This window comes from Bos grunniens, chromosome 9 (assembly GCF_055505025.1).
Source record: "Bos grunniens cultivar Pamir isolate PY7600 chromosome 9, Bosgru_T2T1.0, whole genome shotgun sequence".
Taxonomy (NCBI): domain Eukaryota; kingdom Metazoa; phylum Chordata; class Mammalia; order Artiodactyla; family Bovidae; genus Bos; species Bos grunniens.
In genome coordinates this window covers 45957917-45984699 of record NC_141173.1, presented here as the reverse complement: position 1 = coordinate 45984699, position 26783 = coordinate 45957917, and the positions used below count along the sequence as shown (strand labels likewise).

Genomic DNA, 26783 nt, shown 5'->3' with positions numbered 1-26783 from the left:
AGAGAAGAGAAAAAAAAATCAAAAGAGGGAAAGCACATTAGACCATGCGAGCTAAATTTGTGATCGCACAAAATCAAGATGTTAGATTGATGCAGAAGACCACTCCGTTCCAAAGGGAAAGTTTTCATCTCACGAGTTTGGAGCAGAGGGCCCGTGGGGCAACATGGCCGAAGGTTAATTTTCTTTTCTATTGTTTTACTGTGATTTTCTCTCTTCCTTCTCCCCCTCCCCCTCTCCCACCCTTCTTTGCCCGTCCCCCCCTTCCCCTTTTTACCCCAATACTGAGCAATACCCCCACCCCCCGTCGCGCAATGGGGCTTTCTGCAACCTATTGTTATAGATCTCCAAAAATGTTTTGTACCGCCCACACTGATTCACAACTTGAAAAGCTTTCAGGGGGCTATTGTTTGAATTGTTTGAGTGTGATTAAGCGCAGTTTCAGTTAGTGAGCCCGAGAAAACTTTTATACACCTGCCCCCTCCCCCATTCCACCCCAACTTTAATTGAAAGTTATTGGGGGGGAGGGGAATGCACATTGCAAATAACCCTGGATTCAATGCTGCCGCATGTGCATTAACTAGTTCTAATCATCTTCACGATTTCTTTCCTCCTCGTGCATGCCGGAAAGAATTAGTTTCGCTGAAAATTTCTTTTTATAAATGAGATCAGTGTTAAATCAGCAATATGCAAGTAAAGTATCGCATGCTGTACTGTAATATGTGGCTGAAAAAGTTTAATGAAAAAGTACACGTATGTACAGAAACGTGGAAGTTGTGATCGATAGAACATTGTGGCTTCCTCCCTCCTCCGCTTCCCCCTTTAACCCTTTAATTTATTTTCAGCAGAAAAAAAGGAATCAACCATTTAGTAACTTCTCCCCCCCCCCATTTCCGTTCCCCGATCCCCACTCCCAAGCAGTTCCCCACGCCCCCCCCCCCCCCCAACCTTCAGTGAACTGTTTGGGACTTCTGACTAACTGACTTTTTTGTCCTGTTCTACTCAGGCGGGGCAGGCAAAGGTGGTGGAGAAGAGCCCGGGAAGCTGCCAGAGCAGGCAGAGGACGAATCCCAGGTTTTGCACGGAACTGGCCACTGCAAGTGGTTCAACGTGCGAATGGGATTTGGATTCATCTCCATGATAAGCCGAGAGGGAAGCCCCTTGGATATTCCAGTGGATGTATTTGTACACCAAGTAAGCCAGACTGTGGTGTGTTTTTTTTTGTCTGTTTTTTGCTTCCCGTCTTTACTTGCTTCTCTCTGGAGGAGCTGACCGGTAGTTTTGTCAACTGACTTATAATAGTGTGTCCTTCAAAATCTTCTTTAAAATCACGAGTGATTGCAGTTTTTAGGGTATGTGCATGGGCTCTTTCCTGCGTGTCTTTTCCTAAACAGAAAATCAAATCTTTGAAATTTCAGTTCTGGGTGCTGGTTGAGTTCAGTAATTTCCCCTCTTTGCACAGCGAAATTGTCGTAGTGTAGCTTCCGGTGTTACTGGTTACTATGTTACGTGGTTTGTGTCTGGGAAATGAGTGGGAAATGAATTAAGAAACGGTGATCATACTAAGTTAAAAAAAAAACAACCGCCAATGTTTTACTATAACAATCTCTAGGTACCCTTACTTTAGACGCCTCTAATCACGGTAGGTTCCCCAATTATTTTATATTTGCCTGTAGTCATTTGTAGAATCGAGTTAAAATAATTTGATTTCACAGTAAAATAAAGTCGGACATTGTTGATCTAGTATGGATATGAAGAAATGCAGGAGAGGATTTTTGGTAATCAAACGTTTTGGAAACGTGCTCCTTGTAGGGCATAGATCCAAGGATACTGTCTCTTTAAGAGACTGAACTCAAAAAAACATGTGGCCAGTGGCGGCTCTAGTTTGTGTGTTTAAAATGTACTAGTTGGCTACTTGGGACAAATTTCCACCGTTGCTTATATTGTGTTGTAATTTTAAAAGATGCTTAAATACCAAATATGACGTCTTTTCTTCTCATTTTCGAAATTTTATCCGGAAACAAGAAAATGAATACGTCTTCCCCTTTCACTCTTCTCTTCATAGTAAAAAAAGGTATCTACAAGTTTGCAAGCTTGATTATTTAATCCATAGAAGTTGGAGAAATATAAATGATCTGTAAAGAATTATTCGAAGTAACGGATTTAAGACTAAAGAGGTTTATTTTAGCTTGACATCTGAGTTAAAAAGAATTGAATGCATGGATATCAGTCCTACAGGTTCACTAACATAGATACATGCAGGAAATAGTGTATTTGCAAAAAAATTATGTTTTGATTGATAGTATGTTGCATGTTCCTGGTAATAATTTACAACCTCTTTTCCTCCCTAAGGAATATCATCTTCAAATTAAGTATATAAACAATAGAAACATATGAAACCATTTTGTTTTGATCTGTTGTCCTGTGCTTGGTAGCTTCCTGACCTTGCTATGTGGTGTGTTTTCCTTTCCTAAAGGCCTGGCTATCATTATTGGCTGTTTACATGAGGAAGGATCAGCATAATCTGTGAATTGAAACAGGGTTTAAATACATAAATAGAAGTCCACAGACAGGCTACTGGATTTTATGCCTCCTATTTTATATGTGAGAATGAAGCCACATTTTCTGCTTTTCTCCTCCCTACACAGAATGACTGAAATCATTGACAAATCCATTTTCTCTCAGGCTCTGGCTTTCCCCTCTTTGAACCTTCTTTAGGTTGTTAAATTGTTCTTTACAATCTCATAAATTTGTTTTATAGATGAATGAAAAAAAATAGCCCTTTTCTTCTTTGTCTTATCACACCTTGTTACAATTGGTTTTCTATGTTTACCTTTTAATATATTCAAATATTAGACATTTTATTAACTGATATTAATGTTTAGAACAATGAGTCATCCAGTTTTAAGCTGTTTCATGGTTATATGTTGATAAGCATTTCTGTATCTACCAAATTAAGAAATGCTGTATTGCTGAAAAGTTTTTTTTTAAATAAATAGTGAACAGTTTCTAGAGTACAACATAGATTATTCATATTAGACTTACTTTAATCTTGTTACACATCATTTATTTACTAAAGAAGTATTAAAATGATATATGTGATTTAAAAAATGTCTCAAATATATGTGTATTGTTCATAAGAACAGCCTGGATATATTCTTAGGAAAAAGTATGTAAAAGTCAATAAAACTCAAGTATTAGTATTTTTGTGATGAAAGAAAAATCAGGGCAGTAATAATCTTTAAATTTAAAATTAAAAGTGATATTTAAGAGCCTTTTTTAATGGTTACAGTATTTGTGTTTTAAAATATATTTATTTTTCTCCAGGGAAAATTATTTTGAATCAGTTTCTTTGTTATTGTTTCTGGTTTTGTTTTTTCTTCACTTTGATGCCTAGGTGAAGGGATTTCTGTCTTATATTGATAACATATAAATTGCATATAACTCATGAATAATTATTTTGAGGAAGGCAGAATTCCACTGATTTCAGCAACGCAACTGCAAGTAACAATTTGATGTCCATAATGATGTGTGCAGGTATCATGTGAGCATCACTTTACAAAATCAGATTGTGTTTCATGACGATTACATAAAAGTTTTTAAGACATTTAAAAAATTATTTCTTAGCTGCCATTTTTAACTGTATGGGCATTTTTGAAAGCATACTAGATTTTATGTATAATTATAAATTAGATTTTCCCCATTATATATATATTATTTTGTAATGAAAAGGCATCATAGATAATTAGGAATTTTAAATGTTTAACCGCAGTGGCATCTAATTATTATTTTAAATATATGAAATAACGGAGTGGAGTTTTTTGGACTGTTTAGAAGTACATGTGTTACTGGAGTTTTAAAAAGTATTCTGAAACATGTTTTTAAGAGTATATATTCGGGGAAATAAAAAAATGGTTTTAGTTACTTTAAAATAATATTTAAAAATTCATGCCAAAGCACCCAGGATACTTTTTTCTCCTTTAAAAATATTGACTGCAAAGAACTGCACATCAAAAGCATTAAGTTGCTATGAAAATTAAGAGAATATATGAATGTGTTCTTAAAATAGAGCTGGACATTTTTGGTTATATAATTCTGTTTAAAATTTATTGGCAACAATACAGTCAAACTTTGATTTAGTTTCTATAATGTACCAAGTCCTAAAAAATAAATCCAAGACTTGGGTACTGTCCTTTCTCTATCTTCAGACTTGTTGATAAATATAATGAGACTGCTGTTTGAACATGGTATGTGACCACTGGTTTAAAATGACTGTCTTCATTGGACTTCCTGATGTTAACTGGTGATTTAAATAATCGTATTTTTATGGATTTGTAATGAATAGATGTATTTTGACACATGTTAATAGTGAAACATTGATAGCATTCAGTATTTTTTAAAACTTAACCAAAAGGTATAAATGTTATATTTGTGAATTTTATCATCATTTTAAGATGTTCCTTAAAATTTTTGATAATGATATAGTTTGTAAATAGGATAAATTTGTAGAAATTTCTTACTTAAGCAAATAGTGCAAAACAGAATTTTGTCTCTCAACTGAAGGAAGAATATAGATGGTTAATACAGATATGTAAGTATTGCTTCCTACTCAGGTTATTTCAAGTTATCTTGAGTGCTAATAATTAATACTCTTATCAGTTTATTATTATTAATAAATTCTTTAAAATTTGCACTCACAGATTGTAGAATGTCAACTTTCTGAAATATTGTAATCTTTTAATAGGACTTAATATGTGATGATATTTTTAAATGAATCACATGGTAATTAAATACTAGATCCTTTATGAAGGAGGGCAGTATTACTCAATAACTACCTGTTGATGTTATTATGTAACTTTTTCTTTATGTAGATTTTTACATTTATTTTTAAAGTCATTACCTCAACTGATAAGATAAAATGATCATTTGAACTTTGTTTTGTCCAGAGGAAGGATAGAATCCATTCTCCTTATTACCCTCTCTACAGCTCATTTGCATAATAATATTTTCTTGCTGAGTTATATATTTGGGAGTGTTAGCCATCAACTAGGATACAAAGAATTTTTAACATAAATATTTTATTTGCTTCACAATTTATGGAAGAATTTTTTTCAAAAATGACCATCATTTAGCTATTGTCTTAGGTGTCTTCAATAGTATTTTAATTTGGTTTTGAAGTCTTTATTTACCTTTTAACTATTGATGTTTTCTTATGCTTTCTATTTCTGATTTTTAGTTTGATGTTTATGGAGAATACAAATGCCTGTATTACAAAGATTTTATATATTTTATGTTCCTTTTATTACTTTGCTCAAAAACATTTCAAAGAATAATGAAAATAGAAGAAATAAGAGTAATTATCACAGTATAGGATGTAAAAATATTTGGAGATGGCTAATATTTAATATATAAAAATTGAAGTATTATACACAGTTCAATTGACATAGGACAGAGTTCATGTCTCTGTTTTTAACATTAATTAGCTACACAGTTATGAGAGTTAATTTACTACAATGTGCTCATGTTTAAGGGTTTTTCATAATAGTTAATTATTTATTAGCCATATCACTTTTGTTATAGTTTAGTATGAAAACATTTTCCAAACTCAGAATATATATGATTATGTATTTTATCCTTGGTGCTGTTGATAAATAGATAAAAGGATAAAAAACATTTTATCCTTGGTGCTGTTGATAAATGTCACTGTAAAAAAATACATATATTTAGATTGAAATCTTGGAAATTTAAAATGTGATCATGTAACAGTTAGAGCTAATTTGTTAGTGAGTTATGCATGTTAACATTGTGAAAATGGTTCCTAAAACTACCAAATTTTCCAGATGAATTTCCCAGTTGACTAATTCGAAAGAATCCCAAGTGAAATGCTTTCAAGTTATTTAATCATAAAGTCACATTTAAAGGTATTTAAATAAAAATTTTATCAGGCTTTAATTATTTTAAAAGATACTGGGTACTTTCCTTCTGAAAATGGTGATCCATTTTCAGGACCTTTTATACTTCTAAAGTGATATTCTTATTTGATTTAAACATAAAATGTGAATTGTGTACATAATTAAGACGTTTTTCCTCCTCATTTTAAGTAGTATTGCTGTAACTCTTAAATATTTCCCTCTTATTTTTGATTCTCCTTTTTTAAAAAGACCATTCACAGCAAATGAAGGTGATAAATTGAAGAATTGTTTTTTTAAACAAATTGTAAGTTGCAAGCCACTTACAAGTGTAGCATAAAATCTTTTAACCTATCTTTAACTCATCTCAGAGTTCTTGGGTTTCTTAAGAAATTAAAAACTTGTTTTGTTACCTGCCCTCAACATGCTAGGTCCTTTGTTGTAAATTTTGTTGCTTTTGACACCAAGAAACCATAATAAGGGTTTGAATTTGAATTATCTTCCTGTTCAGAAATTATGTAATTTCTATTGCAGATAGTTTTGTATATCTTAACTGAGCAGTTTTATTGGTATTGGGAATTAAATTTACTAGTTAAAAATATGATGTAGTGTAGTTTTTATTTCTAAACCAAGTATAACCTCATAAGTAAAGTAAGGGTATTTCTGACTATGAAACTGGAAAATTTTTACTTTAAATATGTAGTATGGCATTGTAACATACAGTCTATATGAAACAAATTATTTGTATTCTTCTCTAATTTGATAACATTTTCTAATAATCAGACAAATTGATAGCAGTAATATGTTAAAAAACAAATTGTAGATCAGTGGGAGTACATGTAGAAATGACTTTTTGAAGAGTATCAATTGAGTAGCAAAAGTGTTCATTGTGTTGTATTTTGATACATCAGGATTAATCTTATCTTCTATCTGGCAATAAATTAGAAGATTATCTGATGATTGCCCCCCTTCCTATATCTAAATTTTGACAGTTTAGAAATGCTGTCTCAAATACTTTTATAGATAATTGGTAGCTTTAGTCTTATATTTCTTTCTATAATCAACCTTAAATTGGAATGAAAATACCTAACTTTCGGTGGGTTTTCAAGACTAGAGCTCTGTTGTATAAACTGCCTAGCAAGTATGTGTTGACTAAATAAACTAAAATGTAAACTAGTCTTTGCCATGATAAAATCTTGAGTAAGTTATATATACGATATGTAACTCATAGTATATATTTGTGGTAGAAAATTAAATTGGTATCTTTTATGTGCTCTCTGTCAAATTAGACAAAATGTATTGCATAATATTATAGCTTAATTTTAATGACAGTGAACTATGTCTTATTATAATTTTATGGTGTACAGTATGGCTTAATATTGTTTAACACATCAGTTATATAAACTGAGACTTGGACGTAATTTTGTGATGTTTTTGTTTTATTGCTAATGGTTTGTTGTATTGTGAGGTTTTACCTGTGTATTCAGGTATACATATTTAGTTTGTATATTCTTCAGTGTCAGCTAAGGGGAAGATATGAAATATTGTCTTCAATAGACTTATTGTGATAATTTAATATCTATTGCTCTATTAATAATTATTTAATCCTCATCAGATACAGTGGTATAGAGTCTGGTCAAATAGATTAGTGTTCAAATCCCAGTTTATTATGTTTGTAGGGCAAGTAAGTTACCTTGTCAGTATTTCAGTATCTTAGAAAGGAAGGGACAAGAACGTACCCTCTTTGTATAGGGTTATTATGAGGATTAAATGTTATTACACATGTAAAGCATTAAACACAGAGCTGGGCAGATCATAAGGACTCAGCAGTGTTTGTACATAGTTATTACAAAGGAGATGTCATGTGGTAGAATGAGGGAGAAAATACCAGAAAGGAAGGTTTGAGTTTGGCTGTGCCACTTGGTGGAGTTCTTTCTTTTGGCTAGTTGCTTCCAAAGAGCTTCAGTTCTCATAGGTAAAATGTGGCAATAATAATTTTGGTCTCTATTTTTGAGGGGTGAGGTGTAGGGGTCAACTGAGGTAGCATACATGAAAATCATCTAAGAATTCTAATGATCCAAATTTAGTTTTAGTCTTTATTTCAAGCCCTGTATTTTTAGTAACACTTTCACCAAATAAATCATTGTCACAATTTTCAAAAGATACTAAGCTCGTGTCAATTATTTTTTACCTTGTCAACTTAATTGAGGTATAATTTATATAGATACAGTTCACCAAAGTTAAGTATAAAATGAGATGAGTTTTTACGCATTGTGTAACCACCACCACCATCATGATACAGAACATTTCATCACCCCAAAAAGATCCCTTGTGCCCATTTGTAGTCATCCTTGAAGAAGAAAGGCTCCGTTGTCCTGTATGATATCGATGTCATATTAACGAGTTAACTGCCCTGTTTTCTTTTAACTTTGTGTCTTTAACTATAAGCAACAATCCAGTATCCTTTATGAAATACATTCCACCCTTATTTTATGTTCTTTGTTTTTGTTTATTTCTGCTTTCCAATGACCTTTTCCCCACCAGTAGTTGTCTGTGCTTGTCAAAGTAAGATTAATTAGTATACATTTCACTAATCTTCAATCTTAATTTCATTTATCCTAATGGTACTTTTTCACACACATAAACTGCTTGCCTAAAGGACATAATTAAGCTTATTAATATTCATATTTCTTATCAGAAATTTAATGGATTTCTTTCTCAACTGAGTTTTTGTATAGATATTCTTAGAGTTTTAAATCAGCAAGATGGCTGTATCCAAGTATTAACTTTTAAGAAAATGGTTACTCTGAGAAAAACTTATGGTTCAGTAGTTTATCTATTCAACTATTTTTTTAACTGATCACATACTAAGTGTAAAGACTTAATAAGAGTTTTGCTCTCCAGATTGCTGTATATTCTTCCTATTTTCTTCCTTTTAGCAAACTTCTTAATAAGATTTTTCCAATTAATTCACATTCTTTTCATACACTGTATGGAGCAGAGACTCATTTACCCTTGTATTATTCACTTTCTTTTTACAAAGTTTAATTGTGCTCCTCTACCTGTAATTTGGGGATAATTATGATGAAAAAAATGTTTTTAAACTTCTGAACTAAATGCAATGATTTCTCACAATCATTCTCATTAATTCTTATATAGTTTTAAGATTCCATGTATAGAAACTAAACTATTTTTAGTATTGCTGAGAATCAGGTCATTTTATTGTGCTATTAATAATATGCTTAATTTTCACCAGCTTTTGTTATAAGACACCTAATCAAACCCCACTGAAATGTATTACCTTTGTTAATCTTAAAGGTAGCTTCTGTTTTAAAATCTTTATGTTAATAGCTAAAATATTTATTGTTTTATTCTATATTATATAAATACTCCTTGTAAATTTCAAATTAATTGTACTTTGGCCTTCATCTGTTCATGAACATTTCTTAAGCTTTGTAAGCAATTCCCTAAGTCATTATTGATAGAGACTAGAATGTTCCTAGCTACTATAATTTCTAAATTTTTTTTATCGTAACGTTTTCTTGCAAATGAATTATCTTTATCTTTAATTCAGTCTGTAACAGAAGTCTGACAACACAGGTTATATCACTTTAAATACTTAATAGATCATTGATGTGTTGTAAAGCTTGGAATGAATCCCATCAACTTTTCTCTGAAGCTTAGATTTTTATAACACATCGTTTTGCTTACAATATGGCAACACTGGTGCTTGGAAACTAATTCCACTTTTCAGCAACTCCTTTAAATAGATTAAATGATACTAGAGATGCGTACCTAACACAGTTAAGTATAAGCCATACATTTAAAAAGATAAATGAATAAATCTTTTTCAGTTTTAACAACAAACAGAAAGCTTCTCTTTTTAAGATTGGTTAAACTATGAGTCAGAAACGTAATCACAGTCTTGACCTCACTTTTTTTTTTTTTTAGCTCTCTAATTAAAATTTTTAGTTGAATACTAAATCTCAGGACAGTTGGATTTGCATGTTTGCCCCTTTCACTGTTTCCTCCCCCATGCCATTGAAGAATTTTGAATGGGGAGGAATTTGCGCCCTTTGGCTCAGGTTGCAGACCCACTTGATCAAGCCAGAGAAGCCAGGGTCAGAACTATTCATTGCTTATCTTTTCCTTGGGCCACTTGTAAATCCTGCCTTTCTGCTCTGCAAAAAAAATCTCTTTATATTAGACTTATAATAAAGTCTGGAGAATGAAAATAAGCCTAATAGTTGATTCTTGATTGTGAATCCACATGGGTTAATTTCACTTTTTTTGAAGTTTTTCATGGCATTACAGTTTATTTGATGTACATAATTTTGTTTAAATGCATGCTATTTCATTGAAAGACACCAGAAACGTATCCTCTTGGTAGTGAAAGTATGATATATAATATTATATCTCAGGTTGAGATTTAACACCCTTGAAATGTAGTAATTACTGTTAAGTGAATTAAATTAGTTAATTTGAATTAGATCTATAAAAAGCACCAAAGTATTTTGTTTTGAAGTGCTTAATTTCTAGCATGTATGCTGACACTTAAAATTTGCCTGAATCAATTATAGCAGAAGTTTATGAACTGTATCAATAATGGTGTAAAGACTTTAAATATAGACCCAGGTTTAAACAAACACAAAACACTTTGTTCTTATCTCAGCATCCCTTAAAAGTATACAGCTCTGGTTCAAGACCTCAGGACCACCCATCACCCTGGACATTGGATACTCCTATTTATTCAAGAAGCTTGTGAAGTATCTGTATGTCAGTGGGGGGATGGTCTCATGTGTGTATCTGTGTAGGGAATCACAGTTAGGTGATTTTATCCCAACAAAACAGCACCGTTGTTTATAAACTGAATTGTGTTTAGGTATCCGTAGAATTTCCTAGTTGTAAAAACCTAATTTACATTAAATATGTGTTATTTTACGCAAGTGCTGGTTGCAGTTTTCACATTTTTGATGCTTTCAGAAGGTTAGAGTGGGCGTCCATTACGATTAACCTCAATCCATTACAGCTTTTTGGTTTGCAGGCCCCACCCATTGGCCTTGGATAGCTAATACCCAGCTTTTGTTTCTTCCTGTAGAAAGGAAAGGACAGAAAACTGTTCTTTCTTTCTCATTGTGTAAGTCATGTGACTTCCCTATTAGTTACAGAGTTGAAATGAATCTCAAAATACATAAGATATCAAAGGTTATGTGAAGTATTTATTGAAATACTTAATTCCCCCTTATTTAATTCCTGTGTTTTATGCATTAAAATATTTGTTTTTAAAAACTATACCTTATTTTACATCCATGCAGTTTTTTAGGAAGCCAAAAAGATAACTAAATATATTTAAAAAATAATACTGATCTTTTTATCTATATCATGGTAATTGCTTAGTTTACTCATTTTTCTGTCAGTTATCTTGTAGCATTGTTTGAGGTTTCTAAACTGTAGCTTATTTCTCAGAACTCAGTGTGAAAAAAGTAGGAGTGGTATTTGGGATGATTTTAGCAAGGAAAACTTGCTGATAGCAAAAAAGAAATGTGTAAATACAAGAAGGAACTAACTGGGTATATTTCTTTTTGCTCTTTTCTCTCACCTCTCTATAATAATAAGCAGTGTAGCTAGCTGTTGGAAAATGCTGTCCAGCTCTTAGAATATTTATGCTGATGTTTAGTCTCAGTTTGGTGATTTAGTCATGATGTTACAATTTACTATTAAATTTTTAATCTTTAAAATTGTTGTAATCTGTTTTTAAGCTGTTTTTCCAAACCTTTAAAATCTGTTTTAGTAAACAGTACAGCTGTCCTCAAATAATAAATATTTTTAAAAGAGTAGTTCTAAAAGAAGTATTTTTAAAATATAATGTTCTTTGAGAGTGATATTTCCCTGCAAATAAGTATTTTTAAGACTTCTAAGAAGAATGCTTCTGTGTTTTAAAATCCTCTCTGCATTTTTATTTAAAATGTGTTTCAATAAAATATGTTGTTAGTGTAAGATAAAAGCATTTTTCTTACATTTTGTCATAGTCTAATAGATTAAAAAAAGACAATGATATTTAATGCTATGATTTTGCTATTATCCAAAGTTACTTGGTTAGATAAGATTTTTTAATATGAAAATTTTGTGAAGTTATGTAGAAAAGCTACTTAAGTTTAATAATACTGGGTTATTAATTTGTAAATAACCAAGATCTAGTTTGAAGTCAGTAATGTGCTAGTCCATGTTTTCATTGGGATTAAAATTCATAGTAAGTGATTTATTTTGCATGTGTTTTATAATTGAATATTTGAACTTCCAATTATTTCATTAATGTTACTTTTATATATTTATTGATATTTTATTTAATGTTTATAAATTGCCACTAAAATTTTCCATTTAGAAAAGATTTAAGATACTAAATATTTCAAATTTGTGATACTCCTTTATTTACTATTTGGATAACAAAATATTCATAAAACACCAGCAATCTAGTTTTAAGTATGTGAATTAGTACTGCCATTTTTTGGTTGAAATAACCCATTCAGTATCTTAGTATCACTCTGAATTTAACATAAAAGATTAAGAAATAAAGACTAGTTAAAAAAGATTACTACCAGGTTTTTCTGTGTAACATGCTTTTTTTAAACTTTGATATCAGAAAGTGAAAAGTTGGTTGCTTTTCCCTTTATCATTTATTTTCCTCCTGCTAAAGTTTTCTTTAACTTGTGTGGAGAAAAAGTCATTTTTAAATGAAATTAGATGACTCTAAGTCTCTTCATGTTCAGTCAGAAGTATTAATACAAGGTTTATTTGTGGGGAGTAATACCACCTGGGATATTGCTACATGTTTTCATGAGGGTTATTGTAAATATATGATTGATGAATCACTTGATTTCTGGACTTTTTCTCCTAAAATAAACTTTATAGTAAATGGGAAATGATTTTTCAAATTGTTGAAATACCTGAAGTTCCAAGTAAACAGGGACATTTGTTTCAGTACACGTTCTTAAAGGTATTTTCTTTTAAAGATATTCTAATATAAAAAAGTCTTAGTGTGTAACCTTAGGGAAGTTGTCTTGTTAGTTATTGACCACTTTTCCTGATTCTCTGCCTTTATTTTTAAAGTGTCTGGTCACTATTAAGTCATTAATATTCCTAAAGGTAATCCATAATGCGCTACGAGATTCAGTGTTGAACATGTATTCAATTATTCAAATTTACAAAATTCAAACGATTTTTTTGAATATCTCTTAAGATATAGGATAATGTCCTCAGAGTAAGATTTTGACGGAATAGAATTCATTATTTTGATATGCATGTATAGATTTCCATTTTTAGCTGTAAATTGAACAAAGAAATTACTCCAATTATTAAAGTATTATGTTGTCCCAAAATGATTCCCTGCCCTAACATTATCATTTGATCTGCCACCAGGAATTATTACTGCCTTAAGTGGTCTGTCTTTAGTGTCCGCCTCCCTTTTTTCCCCTCCCCCACCCCCCTTCGGGAAGGAAGCCTGGGGCCCTGGCTCTAGAGATACCAGGAAAAGCAATCACTCAGCAGAAAGTGTCTGTCTTTAGCAGAAGTATCATCCCTTGCAAAAGCTTGTAGTTGAGAAGAGGTTAAAAACAGATTAATTAGAGTTTATCAAATTTACTTTACATTCATTTAGAATGCATTTTTGGTACAGCTGGATATTGTGGTGTTATGAAAAAAGTTTCAGGCATTAGCAAAGTCAAATTTAGTCCTTCACCACTTTTCTTTCTTAGCTTCGATTAAATCTTTTATGCTCTTTCTAAAGGGTGTTGCCAATGGTTTTCCTGACTTTGAAGAGGAGAGTGAGTTCTGAATGAAAACCATGAGTGGTTAGGTAATTTCAACGTTTCTCAACAGTTAATGATTATTTGAAGTATTTTCCTAGATTTCCTAAAGAAAGTATATATGAAATGTTTCACTAAGTTTAAGTTGTCATCTAAAGATAATGTTTGTATGTCTAGCACATTTTTGCTTAGAAGGCTTTTTAAACCACAGACTGACTCATAGAGTAGGCTAACAGTGAAAATACTGATACTGATAGATCTAGAAATGTTTTAATTATTTACTTCCTTAGATTGTTCATAAAGTGCTTTTCTTGCTGGTTTCAGGATGAGTAAAGAAATGCAGATTTAGTAGGGTAAACACCGTAAATTTTGGCATAAGCTTGCTGAAGGGCCCAAGTTTCTTTGTGCTATAGATACTTGGGCCAGCATTTCTTCATCTTAAAGGGCAATCCCTTTTCTTAGCTCCACATGTGTTTAAGTCTCATACTTTTGACCCTTTGAAAAAATTAAGCAGCATGGCCATGGAATCTCACAATGAACTTAAAGAGGATTTTAGAAGTTATAGTTCATGTCTGAAAGATAAAAATAAATAATATAATAAATAATATTGTATAATACTTACTTTTTATAGAGTAAATCAAAGATGTTTGAAATTTTTGAATGTTGTTTACTGAAAGGGCAAATATAAAAGTAAAATTTCATGCATATTTCAAATAATGTAAAAATGATGAGTATAAGTAAAATTTTGGTAGAATAACTTGAAAAAGAATATGATCATATATTCCTTTCTGTTAGTCTAGCCCCTCTCCAGATCAACAGACATTTGTATTAGTTTGTTATAGCCACTGCTGATGCTAAGTTCCCACTACTACCATTCCCTGGGGATAGACCCCAGTTTACCATCATTTGATCCTGTCTTCCCATCATCCAGACTCCCCTGTATCAAGGTTTCTATTCGGCCAACACAAGAGACCATTCACCTACAGCCAATCAGTATTGTAGCAATGACAGTGATTATGACATCAATAACAGCAGAATGATAATTGTATCATGTAATTTTATAGTGTTTGCATGTGCAAGGTACCATGCTAAGCGTTTTACAGCCATTAAATATTCTCAAGTCTGAAAGATAGTTACTATTATTGTCTCATATTTACAGATGAAAACAATGCTCTTAGAATTAGAATTCCTACTTTACGCAATTGAGCCAGCAGTATGACTCCAGAGCAGTGCTCTTGACTCTCTGGGTTCCAGCCACATTTTTAGCTGTTTTAATTTTATATTGATGTGCTTATCTTATGCTAAGTACTTCAGTTTCAATTGTGAGCCACAAGCAGACAGAGATTCTGATTCTGACTTCACGAGTTTAAAGAGCAGTAGGGGTGACAGACAATCAGACCACATAAATGAAAGTAAAATAAAAACCACAATGAGTGCCTTGAAGAAAAGGTACATGGTCCTGTGAGTATGTAATTGTGAGAGCTCTAACCTAGTTTCAGGGTCAGGATGACTACTTTGGGGTAGTAAATTTGTGATGAGAGTAGAAAAATTAATAGATAATGAATAAGGAAAAGAATATTCCAACAGAGGAAGGGAGAATAATGTAGAGAGGCAGGAGGGAAAATGAACATTAGCTTTACAATGTGTTAGGATTAAAAGATCAGTAATATCCTGTCCCTGTCTTTAAGAAACTTGCAGTTAGGGGCATGTGTGTGTATGTGTGTGTTGTGTGTGTGACCAGTGGTTACCACAGAGTGATAAGTGCTAAGATAAGAGCATTAAGGCATTGCCTGTGCTTTTAGTAGTGAGAAAAGTTTGATGAAAGAAGAGGCCATTTGAGATTTGCTGTGGAAATACATAGGAACTTGGTAGCCTGGGAGGGCATTTAACATCATACTTGTGCAGAGATGACAAGTGAAAGAGCCTCTACAGGCCAGTGTGCAGGTAGGGTGCCAGATGCTTGCTGGGTGGAAGGAATAGGCAAAGGGCAAGGTGGAACTGTGCTGAAGGATGAAACTCTCAGGCCTGGGTGGGCCAGCTAGAGATTAGGCAGGTTTATCCATTGGTCCTCACCTTAAACATTGCTATTTATGAATTTCTTTAAAGGACTCCTGCCCCCCAAAGCTTCATTGGCTCTTTGTTTTTAAATAGAATTTAGATTTTTTTAGCCAGGCATTCTAACTCTTCATGACCTGATTGAATCTACTTTTACAGTCTTTCTTGTCATACTTATTTAAATTGTTGTCTTTGTCAAGTCACAACATAGCCTATATGTCTTTGCCTCTTCCTCTTGGCACAGACAATACTGTCTTTCCCCTAAATTCCTTCCTACATTCACCTTTGAAAATTCTTGCCATCTTTGAAAATCCAGCCCCAAATTCAGATCCTTCTTTGCCTGAAGACTTCCCTCATCATTCTAGCTAGAATTGCTTGCTTACTTCTTATAAACTTCAAAACTCTGTTTGTCATAGATTGTCTTCTGTTAAATTTTGTTGTGTCTCTGACTAAATTGTAAACTCTTGAGTGGAATTGTCTTACCAAATTTTGTATTTTGTGCAGTATAATGCTTTTCATAATTCATACACAAAAATATTTCTTGAACATTAAAGAAGTATAATACATTAGGAACATTCCCCCTATCTTCCATTGAATAAAAGATATGGATGTTATTCAAGAAAGCATATGTAAACTCTTCTTTAAGAAAACCTAGTGTTCAACTTCGGAGAAGACAATGGCACCCCACTCCGGTACTCTTGCCTGGAGAATCCCAGGGACGGGGGAGCCTGGTGGGCTTCCGTCTATGGGGTCGCACAGAGTTGGACACGACTGAAGCGATTTAGCAGCAGCAGTGTTCAACTTATATTTGCTTCTCTTTTAATATCACTAACATATTCATTATGCATCAATTTATACATGTTAAACTCTGCTTTTGTGGGCCCAGAATACTTTGGGGCTTCTGCCCCTCTCTTTTATTTTTTAGGAGAAAAGATGGTGGCTTCTGTGCTGCATTTATTGCCACAGTTTATTGCTAAGTCTAAAATGTCTCCAGTATATTGGAGGGGAAGGACTTAACATGTCTCATCTATTTAAGTCCAAAGAGCTTGAACTTTATTCTTTTTCCTTAGGTAAAACTTACATCTGTGACAATTCCTTTCATATATACTGATTTCCCGTCTGGAGGACATACCTTTTCACTTCTCCCTATGAGATGGCTGGATGGCATCACTGACTCGATGGACTTGAGTCTCAGTGAACTCCGGGAGTTGGTGATGGACAGGGAGGCCTGGCGTGCTGCGATTCATGGGGTCGCAAAGAGTTGGACACAACTGAGCGACTGATCTGATCTAATCTGATCGCAAACATTCACCAAAGTGCTTTAGTTGCCTAAGAAAAGTTAGTGTCATTTCTGACTCATGTCTCTTCTTTATCCTTCATGTCCAACCAGTAATTGTTGTTGCTGCTTTTATAATCTCAAAATGTCACACAATTTCCTATCATCTGTACTTGAGATCTTACTGATCAGAACCCAGCCTTGATTAGCTACCTAGGTTCCATACTGAAAAGAGCAAAGACCTGAAAGTTAGGCAAATCAGAGAAAGAAGCTTTGGAATTAGACAGGCGTGTGGTTTTTCCAGTGGTCATGTATGGATGTGAGAGTTGAACTGTGAAGAAAGCTGAGCACTGAAGAATTGATGCTTTTGAACTGTGGTGTTGGAGAAGGCTCTTGAGAGTCCCTTGGACTACAAGGAGGTCCAACCAGTCCATCCTAGAGGAGATCAGTCCTGGGTGTTCATTGGAGGGGCTGATGCTGAAGCTGAAACTACAATACTTTGGCCACCTCATGCAAAGAGTTGACTCATTGGAAAAGACCCCGATGCTGGGAGGGATTGGGGGCAGGAGGAGAAGGGGACAACAAAGGATGAGATGGCTGGATGGCATCACCGACTCAATGGACATGAGTTTGGGTAAACTCCGGGAGTTGGTGATAGACAGGGAGGCCTGGCGTGCTGCCATTTATGGGGTCGCAAAGAGTCGGACATGACTGAGCAACTGAACTGACTGACTGAAGATGTGATGTTGAGGTCTTTCTTCCATTGATGAGTTTCTGCAAGTAGATCGCTTTCCAGAGGGGACTTGGTGGTAGGCAGTCTTCATCAGGACTTAGCTCCATCAGTTCATTCAACGGATTGAACACCTAGTATGTGAGATATAGCAATGAGGAAAAGAAGATGAACAAAAATACCCTTTTCATGCACTAACTCTTATTCCTCTGCCTCTTTTTTATCTTCTGTTTTCATTGTAAAAAATAGGGACATAGACTAACAATACTCAGTACAAAATATGGCATCTCTAAGAAATTCCATAGTGATATTTGAACTCTGGAAAACAATCTCAGGAGAATTGGCACCTGTGCATTAAAAAAGGTTTTATTTTGGGAGAAAAGAAAAAAAAATAACATATGAGATGATGGCTGTAAGTCTGAATTAATTATACTTTGAGGTACATAGAGTATTATTCTTAATAAAGAGAAGTAGAGGTTAATGATTCACAGCAGGATTTCTCAATCTTAGCACTTTGGGCCAAGTTGGAGCTTTGGGACCAGATAATTCTTCGTTGTGAGAGGTTATCCTTTGCTTTATAGAGTATGTAGCAATATCTCTGACCTCTATCCACTAGATACCAGAAACACACCTCCCCAGTTGCGTTAACCAAAAACATCTCTCATCATTGCCAAATGTCTCCTGGAGGACAAAATTGCCCCTATTTGAGAACCTCGGATTAAATTACTTTGTTAAGTGCTTTACTAAATATCTAGCACTTCATAATTATTATCTGTAGTCTTTTGTTTATACAGAATTAGGCTAAATGATTTTAGAGGGCCTGAACATTTGGGATAAGACCAATAAATTCATATTTATATAACCGTGTGAACTGAAAGCTAAGTATCAAACATTCTAACATTTTATTTTCAGAATGTCATATCATTCTGTTGATAAATGTTGTATATGTGGACTATGGGAAATTTAGACAAAGGAAAGTATAATAAGAATTACCCATTATCCCACCATCCAGAGCTAACCACTGCTTACCTTTCATTTATTTTTTTTTATGCTATTTACCAAAAAAAAAAATTTTTTTTTTTTGCAAATGGGGAAAATAACTTTCAATTGTCAAATTATTGCCAATTTAGAGAAATTTTAAACTAATTAAACTATAATAGGAAAATAAATTTATAAATTAATATAGAAAATTTTGTCATCTGGGAAAATTCAATAAAAAACCAATGGCATTATATTAATATGTTACATTAATATGTCTTAAGTTTTGCATGCTAAATATAGAAAGTATTGGTATGTTCTGTTTATTTTGTATAAAAATTTAGAAGGTCTTTATTAAATCGTTGACTAGTTTTCAGTTTTATAGGCAAGTTAATATTTTTTTCTCCTAGCTGATATGGAATTCAATTCTGCTAATTATATTTAGAGATGACCTCATTTTAAAATATATTATTTGAAATTCTGTAATTTAGTATCTTAAATTTTTTAAGTAAAATTCCATGAAAGAATTGTTACTAAAATTTATCAGTTTGTACAAGCTTTGATGAATCTATATAGATAAGAAAAGCATATTAAGTACCTTGTTAATGTTATATGCAGTTGAGAGAAGGTGAGTTTTTATTTCTTTTAGAAAGGATGATGTTTGGCCACAGAGCAAAAAGTAAAAAAACATTCTTGGCAGAAAAATTAATGCAGATAGTCAAAGGTAAAAACTGTCCTTATTTTGAGTTTGAAAATTTTTATATATGACATAGGGAGTTCCCTGGAGCCCCTCTCAACTTGAAATTCCCAAATTGGTTTCAAAGATGCACAAAAGTATATATTCCTTTTTTATGCTCAGAAGATTACGTGATGACCTAGATTTCAGTGGCAGATATACTTTAGGTCTGTCTGGCACTATAGGAATTAAAAACCTATATTAAAGGAACCTATATTAATTTTCACTTAATATGAAAGGAAATAGGCTTTATTGTACCCTCTTTATATGTTTGTTTCTCAACAGCGATTGATTAATTATATGCTCATCCACATATTTGTTAGTTATCACCCATGTATCTTTACTCATTGAGATTCCCCTTCTACACTCAGATTGGATTAACATTTTCATATTGTGTGCACTTAAATTGTTGGCTAGGCCACTCATTTTCTCAACACAACCACGAGGAACAGTTGTGCTGAGAAATCTAATGTCCATCCTTAGTCTAATGTCAGTAATTTTGTTCCTACCACATATTCAAAGGTATGCCTGTTGCTATCAGTTTCTGCTATGGGATTTCATGCTGTAAATTTTCTCTTGTCTCCTGGATATTTGGCCCATTCTCAAGATAAATGCTAATCAGAATGGAGGTTGGACTTCGCAGTAGGTTTGGGAACATATTATTTTAGCTAGTAAAAAGAAAGCATCACAAAGGATCCTGGATATATTCTTTCTCATTTTAAAATTCACCTTAGCCTTTGCTTTCTTTGTGCTATTATTTTCCCCATCTCTTCTAAAATACTGCTGTTTTGAAATCTTTCACTCATTTTGCTCCTCTCACTGTGTTGTGTGTGTGTGTTTCTCCTCTTGCTCAATTTCCACCCCCACTCTCTCTTCCTGGTGTAAAGAGCTTCTGTAGGAAATTGATAATCGGTGTCTTTCTGCTTCAAAGTCTTTAACACATGGAGCTGGCTGCTAAGAGAAATTGACCAGGTTCCTGTGATCCTTGTCAGTTTCTCTGATTAATCAATTTTTCTTTACTGGAGAAGCTGCTTTTAACAAAAGAAAACTAGCTTGAAATTTCAATCATTTGCCCATTGCTGCCAAGCTTCTATCTGCTCTTCTGTTCCTATCTATCACTTTAGCTTTTTATTATAAACTTTTAAATCTTGACTTTCAGTTACCTCATTTATACTGGAGGATGAACAGCCAATTTCATTTAATTCATACATCCTTGACAATTACAGCTAATTTTAATACTTGCACAATTTAATTTGTAATGCTGCTTCCTATTCAGAAGGGAATGATTGCAAATCAAAATGAGTGCATTTCTTTCCTAACTCTTGTTGACTTTCCTACAAAACCAAGGCAAAGCACTTCCAAAGCACTTAAAAGAAAATCATGCTGTCATAGAAACTAATGCAGTGAGATCTAGAGAAACCAGGGAGAGTTACTGTATTGCTTTTTCTTTAATAGAGGTATTTCTTTAAACATGTCAAGTACTGTTATACTTAGATACAGAGTTAAAAGAATTTGTCTTTAGGTCATGGGCAAGTTTGAGCTGCCAGTTAGCCTGATAATAAGGTTTATAAGATCTGATGAGAGAATTTACAAAATGACCAAAATGTATTTGGACTATTCCTTAGGTATTATATAAAGGTGTTTACACATAGTGGTATTAGATATAGACAAGACTATTCCTGGGAAGGAGTTAATTTGAATGATTTCAGGCCCAGTGGTAAAATTGAATGATGGCTAATGCTCCAAAGCATGTTTTGCAAATGAGTATTCTATGGTGTTTTAGTAAGTGTTCCCTGAAAGGGAAAAAAGTCCTTATTCATTAAGTTCTGGAAGTTCTTGGTTACACAAAGTTCAGCTAGTTTATTCATTTAATGTATGACTTTTCAATGCCATATTATACTTAAGTATGCTATCAGCTTCCAAGATAAAGATGCAGATTATGATATTTTACACACTTGAACATTGGCACCTTGGTGGTACCACTTTTTTTTTTTAAATAATCATCTCATGGGGCATGGTTCCATGAGAACAAACTGAGAAATTCTTGGGTGACAGTCACAAATTTCAGTTCAGTCGCTCAGTCATGTCTGACTCTTTGCGACCCCATGGACTGCAGCACGGTCACGAATTAATAGTGATTAATTTGTTGGTTGGTTGCTGAGTCATGTCTGACTCTTTGCGACCCCCATAGACTGTGGCCCTCCAGGCTCCTATGTCCATGTGATTTTCCAGGCAAGAAGACTGGAGTGGGTTGCCATTTCCTTTTACAATTACCATATAATTATTATTGTGTAATAATACTGTATATCAATAAATGTTAACATCTTTACTCTTTAGCTCACAGTTTATCCTTAAATTGAAAGAAATTAAAGGTCTTTTAAACATCTTTTAAACATTTTCATGATATATTTTAATTTTACAAAACCATAGATATAAATAATATTTAGGACATCCATTAAAGCTGGGAGAAGGGGGTGGTTCATCATATAAAAATAGCCTAAGAGATGAACTAAAATCAGGTGAGCATTTAGAAAACATTAGCCATGCATTTGGGCATTTAAAGGAGAGTGAAGATAGCTCAAGATTGGTAAATGGTATTGGTGGTGATTATAAGAAAGTTGTAATTTGGCTGAAGGTTCTGTGTTAAGTGGAATAAAAAGAAAAATGGTACACATTTGTCTCTTACTAGCAGCTTCTGGGCCTCTGGCCTGTGGCACCTGGCTTCCTGCATCTTTTTTTTTTTTTTAACTTCAAAAAAAATTGAGCAATAGTTAATGTACAATATTATGTTTCAGAAGTATAACATAGTGATTCACAATTTTTAAAGGTTATACTCCATTTATAGTTATTATAAAATGTTACCTATATTCCTTATGTTGTATAGAGTATCCTGGTAGCTTATTTATTTTAAACTTAAGTTTGTACCTCTTAATTCCCTACCCCTATCTTGCCCCTCCTCTGTTCCCTCTCCCCACTGGCTTGTTCTTTATATCTGTGAGTCTGTTTCCTTTTTGTTTTATTCCTTAGTTTGTTGTATTTTTTTCAGTTGCACATATGTGTGTGTTTGAGTTGCTCAGTCGTGTCTGACTCTTTCTGACCCCATGGACTATAACTCACGAGGCTTCTCTCTGCATGGAATTCTCCAGGCAAGAATACTGGAGTGGGTTGCCATTCCCTTCTTTAGGGGATCTTCCTGACTCGGGAATCGAACCCAGATCACCTACTTTGCGGGCAGATTCTTTACTGTCTGAGCCACAAGGAGTCCCAATTCCACTTATAAGTGCTATTGTACAGTATTTGTCTTTCTCTGTACAACTTACTTCACTTAGCATAGTACCTTCCAAGTCCGTACTTGTTGTTACAATAGCAAAATTTCATTCTTTTTTACGGCTGTCTCCCTTTTTTTGAGTGTAGCAGAGCGAGGAGATCCAACCAGTGCATTCTAAAGGACATCAGCCCTGGGTGTTCTTTGGAAGGAATGATGCTAAAGCTGACACTCCAGTACTTTGGCCACTTCATGCGAAGAGTCGACTCATTGGAAAAGACTCTGATGCTGGGAGGAATTGGGGGCAGGAGGAGAAGGGGACGACAGAGGATGAGATGGCTGGATGGCATCACCGACTCAATGGACGTGAGCTTGAGTGAACTCTGGGAGTTGGTGATGGACAGGGAGGCCTGGCGTGCTGCGATTCATGGGGTTGCAAAGAGTCTGACACGACTGAGCGACTGAACTGAACTGAGCAGAGTCTGCTTGAAGGTGGCTACCTCTGTTACTCAACAGGATTGTATCAGGTGTAGTCTCCTGGCAAACTCTAGGTGTCCTAGAGTAGTGATTCTGAGCTTTTTTTCTTCCAGTGTTAATAATTTCTGATCTCTTGCAGATGATACACCTTGGAGCAAATCCTTTCTCAGTTTGTATACTTGTCATGGTCCAGTAATGAACCGCTTACTTAGCAGGACTTATCCTCAGACTGCACCAGTACTATTACTAAGTTATCACTACTTCCTCCCTGCTCTCAGCTGGTAAATATCTCACCACTTACAACTGCCAGAAATTCTTCCTATTACAAACTAAACCTTTTATTCCACAACCAGAGAAAAAAATGGTTTAAAAATTTAGGTGCTGTTTCAGAGATTGTAATTTTGTTACTTTCGTGGACTAGTAAACACTAAAAAAAAAAAAAATAGGGTGACGTGGTAACTGTTTAATAATTGGCTTTCTAAAAAAATTGTGTCTTATAGTTTTTACTGATATAAGTTCTACTAATGTAGAATACAATTTGCAAATAATAATATATAGTACTTTTTATTATAAATTCCATGTGGCCAATTGATTCTCACAGAATATCTTCTTTTTTTTCTGAACTGTTTTTTATCTATAGCCAAACTGTGCTTGCAATTGATGAATAAATATAGTTAATACATGAATGTTAAGTGATATTTTTACACTAATGAGTTAGCCGGTAAGTCAAACAACAAAGACAAAGATGTATATTCGAATTTTATTGTGACTTTTTGCTGAACAGGATAACAGATTTTGAATATTTTGGACTATTTCCTTAATTTTGTGCTATTTACAATGTAACAGCTATAGAAATGAATCACTGTTAGGTTTAATCTGTATTATTAACATTTTCTCCATCACTTTCCTAAGTGTGTAGACAATCAGTAAAACAATGCATCTTGCCATGATTTGTACTACTTGCCAGTTTTCATGGTATCAATACTTCCACCATAGCCAATCTGAAGCTATCAATGCAATGTCAGTGATGTGGAACTGGGGAGAAACGCACAGTGACACACAATTAGGTGCTAGTTCCACTGTACATATTCAGAAGATGTAAATAACCTCACAATGTGGGTAATAGTAAAGGTAGTAAAATAATTAGGGAGTGGTAACTTTTGAGTATTTTTTAACCAGTTTTTCATATAATTTATTTACTTTTATCTTTATGTTAACTTTTAATACTGGCCATGTTTAACAACTATCTCATGAAATTCATACAAATTTAACAATGAGCTGTCTTTAGCTGGTATGAGCCAGCTCTGGCATGCTGCTGCATAGCCTGTTTCTTATTTTGCCACATAAGAACATGTATTTGTAATTACTGTCAGTTCATAAGAGGGATATCATCTCTGAGTAAAGGAAATACCCCAAGAAAGACAACTTGCAAGCATTGGCATTGTCCCTATGTTTTACATTTCTGCAATGCAGTATTTAAAATGTCATATGAGTTTCTGCACAGCTATAAGGGAAGTACTGTCCCGGATAGTGTAAGTAGCATCCGAATGAAGCTAATTTTTATTAGCTAGTGAATACATACCAGGGATCACTCAAATATTTTTCTGTTTTGGTTGAGATAGTGAGTTACTGTTAGTCTTAAGAATTTTGTAATCTTCAGTGGATGAGGAAAGGCACTCACAGATAAGAAAGAATGTAGAAAACAAACTCCAAAGACTTAAAATTTTGTGTCGTTTTTTCTTTTTTTTTTAACCTTCCACACTGCATTGGTAGGTAGTTGCTGTGTAAGAGCTGTTATTACTCTAGGGCTGTTTTTTCCAGCTGTAAGATAGTCCTTGAGCACTACGTTGTACACTGCTTCCTGCTGTTGATGAGGTATACGTTTTTTTATATTTCTCTTCTTCCTTTTTTCCTTCCTCCCACTTCGATACTGAATTAGCTTTCTATTACCACAAACTTAGTGGCTTAAAACAGTACCCATTTATTAGCTCACAGTCTATATAGGTTGGAAATCTCCTCACTGTGGCTGGGTTCTCTAGTGCTGGGTGCTCAGATTATCACAAGGCTGAAATCAAGGTATCAATCAACTTGTTCTCATCTCTAGCTCAGTGCTGTCTATCTAGCTTATTCCTATTGCTAGTATAAAATACTTCTTTGTGACTATAGAGCTGAAGAATCCATTTTCTCATCAGCTAGGAGCCAGATACCACTCTAGAGTCCTAGAGGCCTCATGGACCCAATATCTTCATGTCAGCAATGGTGGGTCACATTCTTTGCCTGCTTCAAATCTCTCTGCCTTCCCTTTTTGTCACCAGCCAGAAAAAAAATCTGTTTTTGGAAAACTCATGTGGTTATATAGAGCCCAAGACACACCCCATAATCTCCCTTTTGATTAACTCAGGGTCAACTGTTAGTAACTGTAATTACAACTGTGTAACATAATGACAGGAGTGATATTCCGTCACCTTCACCAAGGAGGGAATAAGTAAAGGGTTAGGGATGATTGTGAGTGACAGAATTCTGTCTACTGCAAATACTAAATGCATCATGTCTCACTGAAATATAATGATGGCTATGTTAACACTTTCCATGTAATAAAACTTTAAAAATTGTATCTGAACCCAATAGCTGTTTCCTTCAGAATAGAAATTAATTTTTAGTGTACATAACAATTTAATCTCTTGAATGAGCAACTTAAAATAATGGAGTGAAGATACTAACATTTATAAAATAGCAAAGACAAGATTGTATTTAATTCTTAAGTCTAAGTAGTAATTAATTACTTAAAATGTATTAATTAAAAAGGCAACTTATTTTTAACATCTAAATGTCAGTTCAGAAAATAAGTTAAAAGTACCTACCTAAATGTAGGTACCTAATACAGTTGTATAAAATATAAATTCTTGTGCCTGAAGAGGTAGTCCAACTAATATGCTTTCTCAAGAAAAGGGAGTTTCACCAAGGTAGAGGGAAAAAGGTTGAAACTCATAATAGATAAAAAATTATTCTTTGTTGATGAGTCAGGCTTATAAGGAAATAGTTAAACAATGGCTTATGGCAGAATTTATTTCATTATTGATAATAGTGCAAATATTGACATTAAGAAAATCTGTAAGAATCAGCATGTCTTTAAATTATAATATATCCATACAATGGAAAAACTTAGGCCTATTCATTCATCCAGTATTTATTGAATACCTACTACATGTAGGTATTCATTTTGCTTGGCTTTGCATAAAATATGTTATTTGTTAAAAAATAATTTGAAGAATAACTAATGACTCAGAATATGTTCTTTATGAGCTATTAAATGTTATAAAGCTAAACTTACTAAGTACAATTTTAGTACTATTACTGATAAGCATAGAAAAATTGAAAATAAATACATTTTTAATGCATTTGGCTACACTATGTGACTTCCAGGATCTTAGGTCCTTGACCAGGGGTTGAACCTGTGCCCTCAGCAGTGAAAGCACAGGCTCTTAACCTGTGGGACTGCCAGGGAATTCCCCCCAAAAATTTTGATCGGTCCTTCCTTTATGTTCATTGGAAGGACTG

At 33.7% G+C, this 26783-nt stretch overlaps 1 protein-coding gene across 5 annotated transcripts in view; it reads left to right on the top strand.

The window, feature by feature from the left end:
- The window catches only part of LIN28B (lin-28 RNA binding posttranscriptional regulator B), a 142211-nt gene that overhangs the window by 16174 nt on the left and 99254 nt on the right, over positions 1-26783 (top strand). For 3 of the 5 annotated variants that reach the window (XM_086317543.1, XM_086317544.1, XM_086317548.1), the window contains exon 3: positions 1004-1191. The exons of the other annotated variants lie outside the window; for them this stretch is intronic. In XM_086317543.1, the coding sequence (XP_086173669.1) occupies positions 1004-1191 (188 nt within the window). The remainder of the gene's footprint in view (positions 1-1003; positions 1192-26783) is intronic. 5 annotated transcript variants of the gene reach the window in all.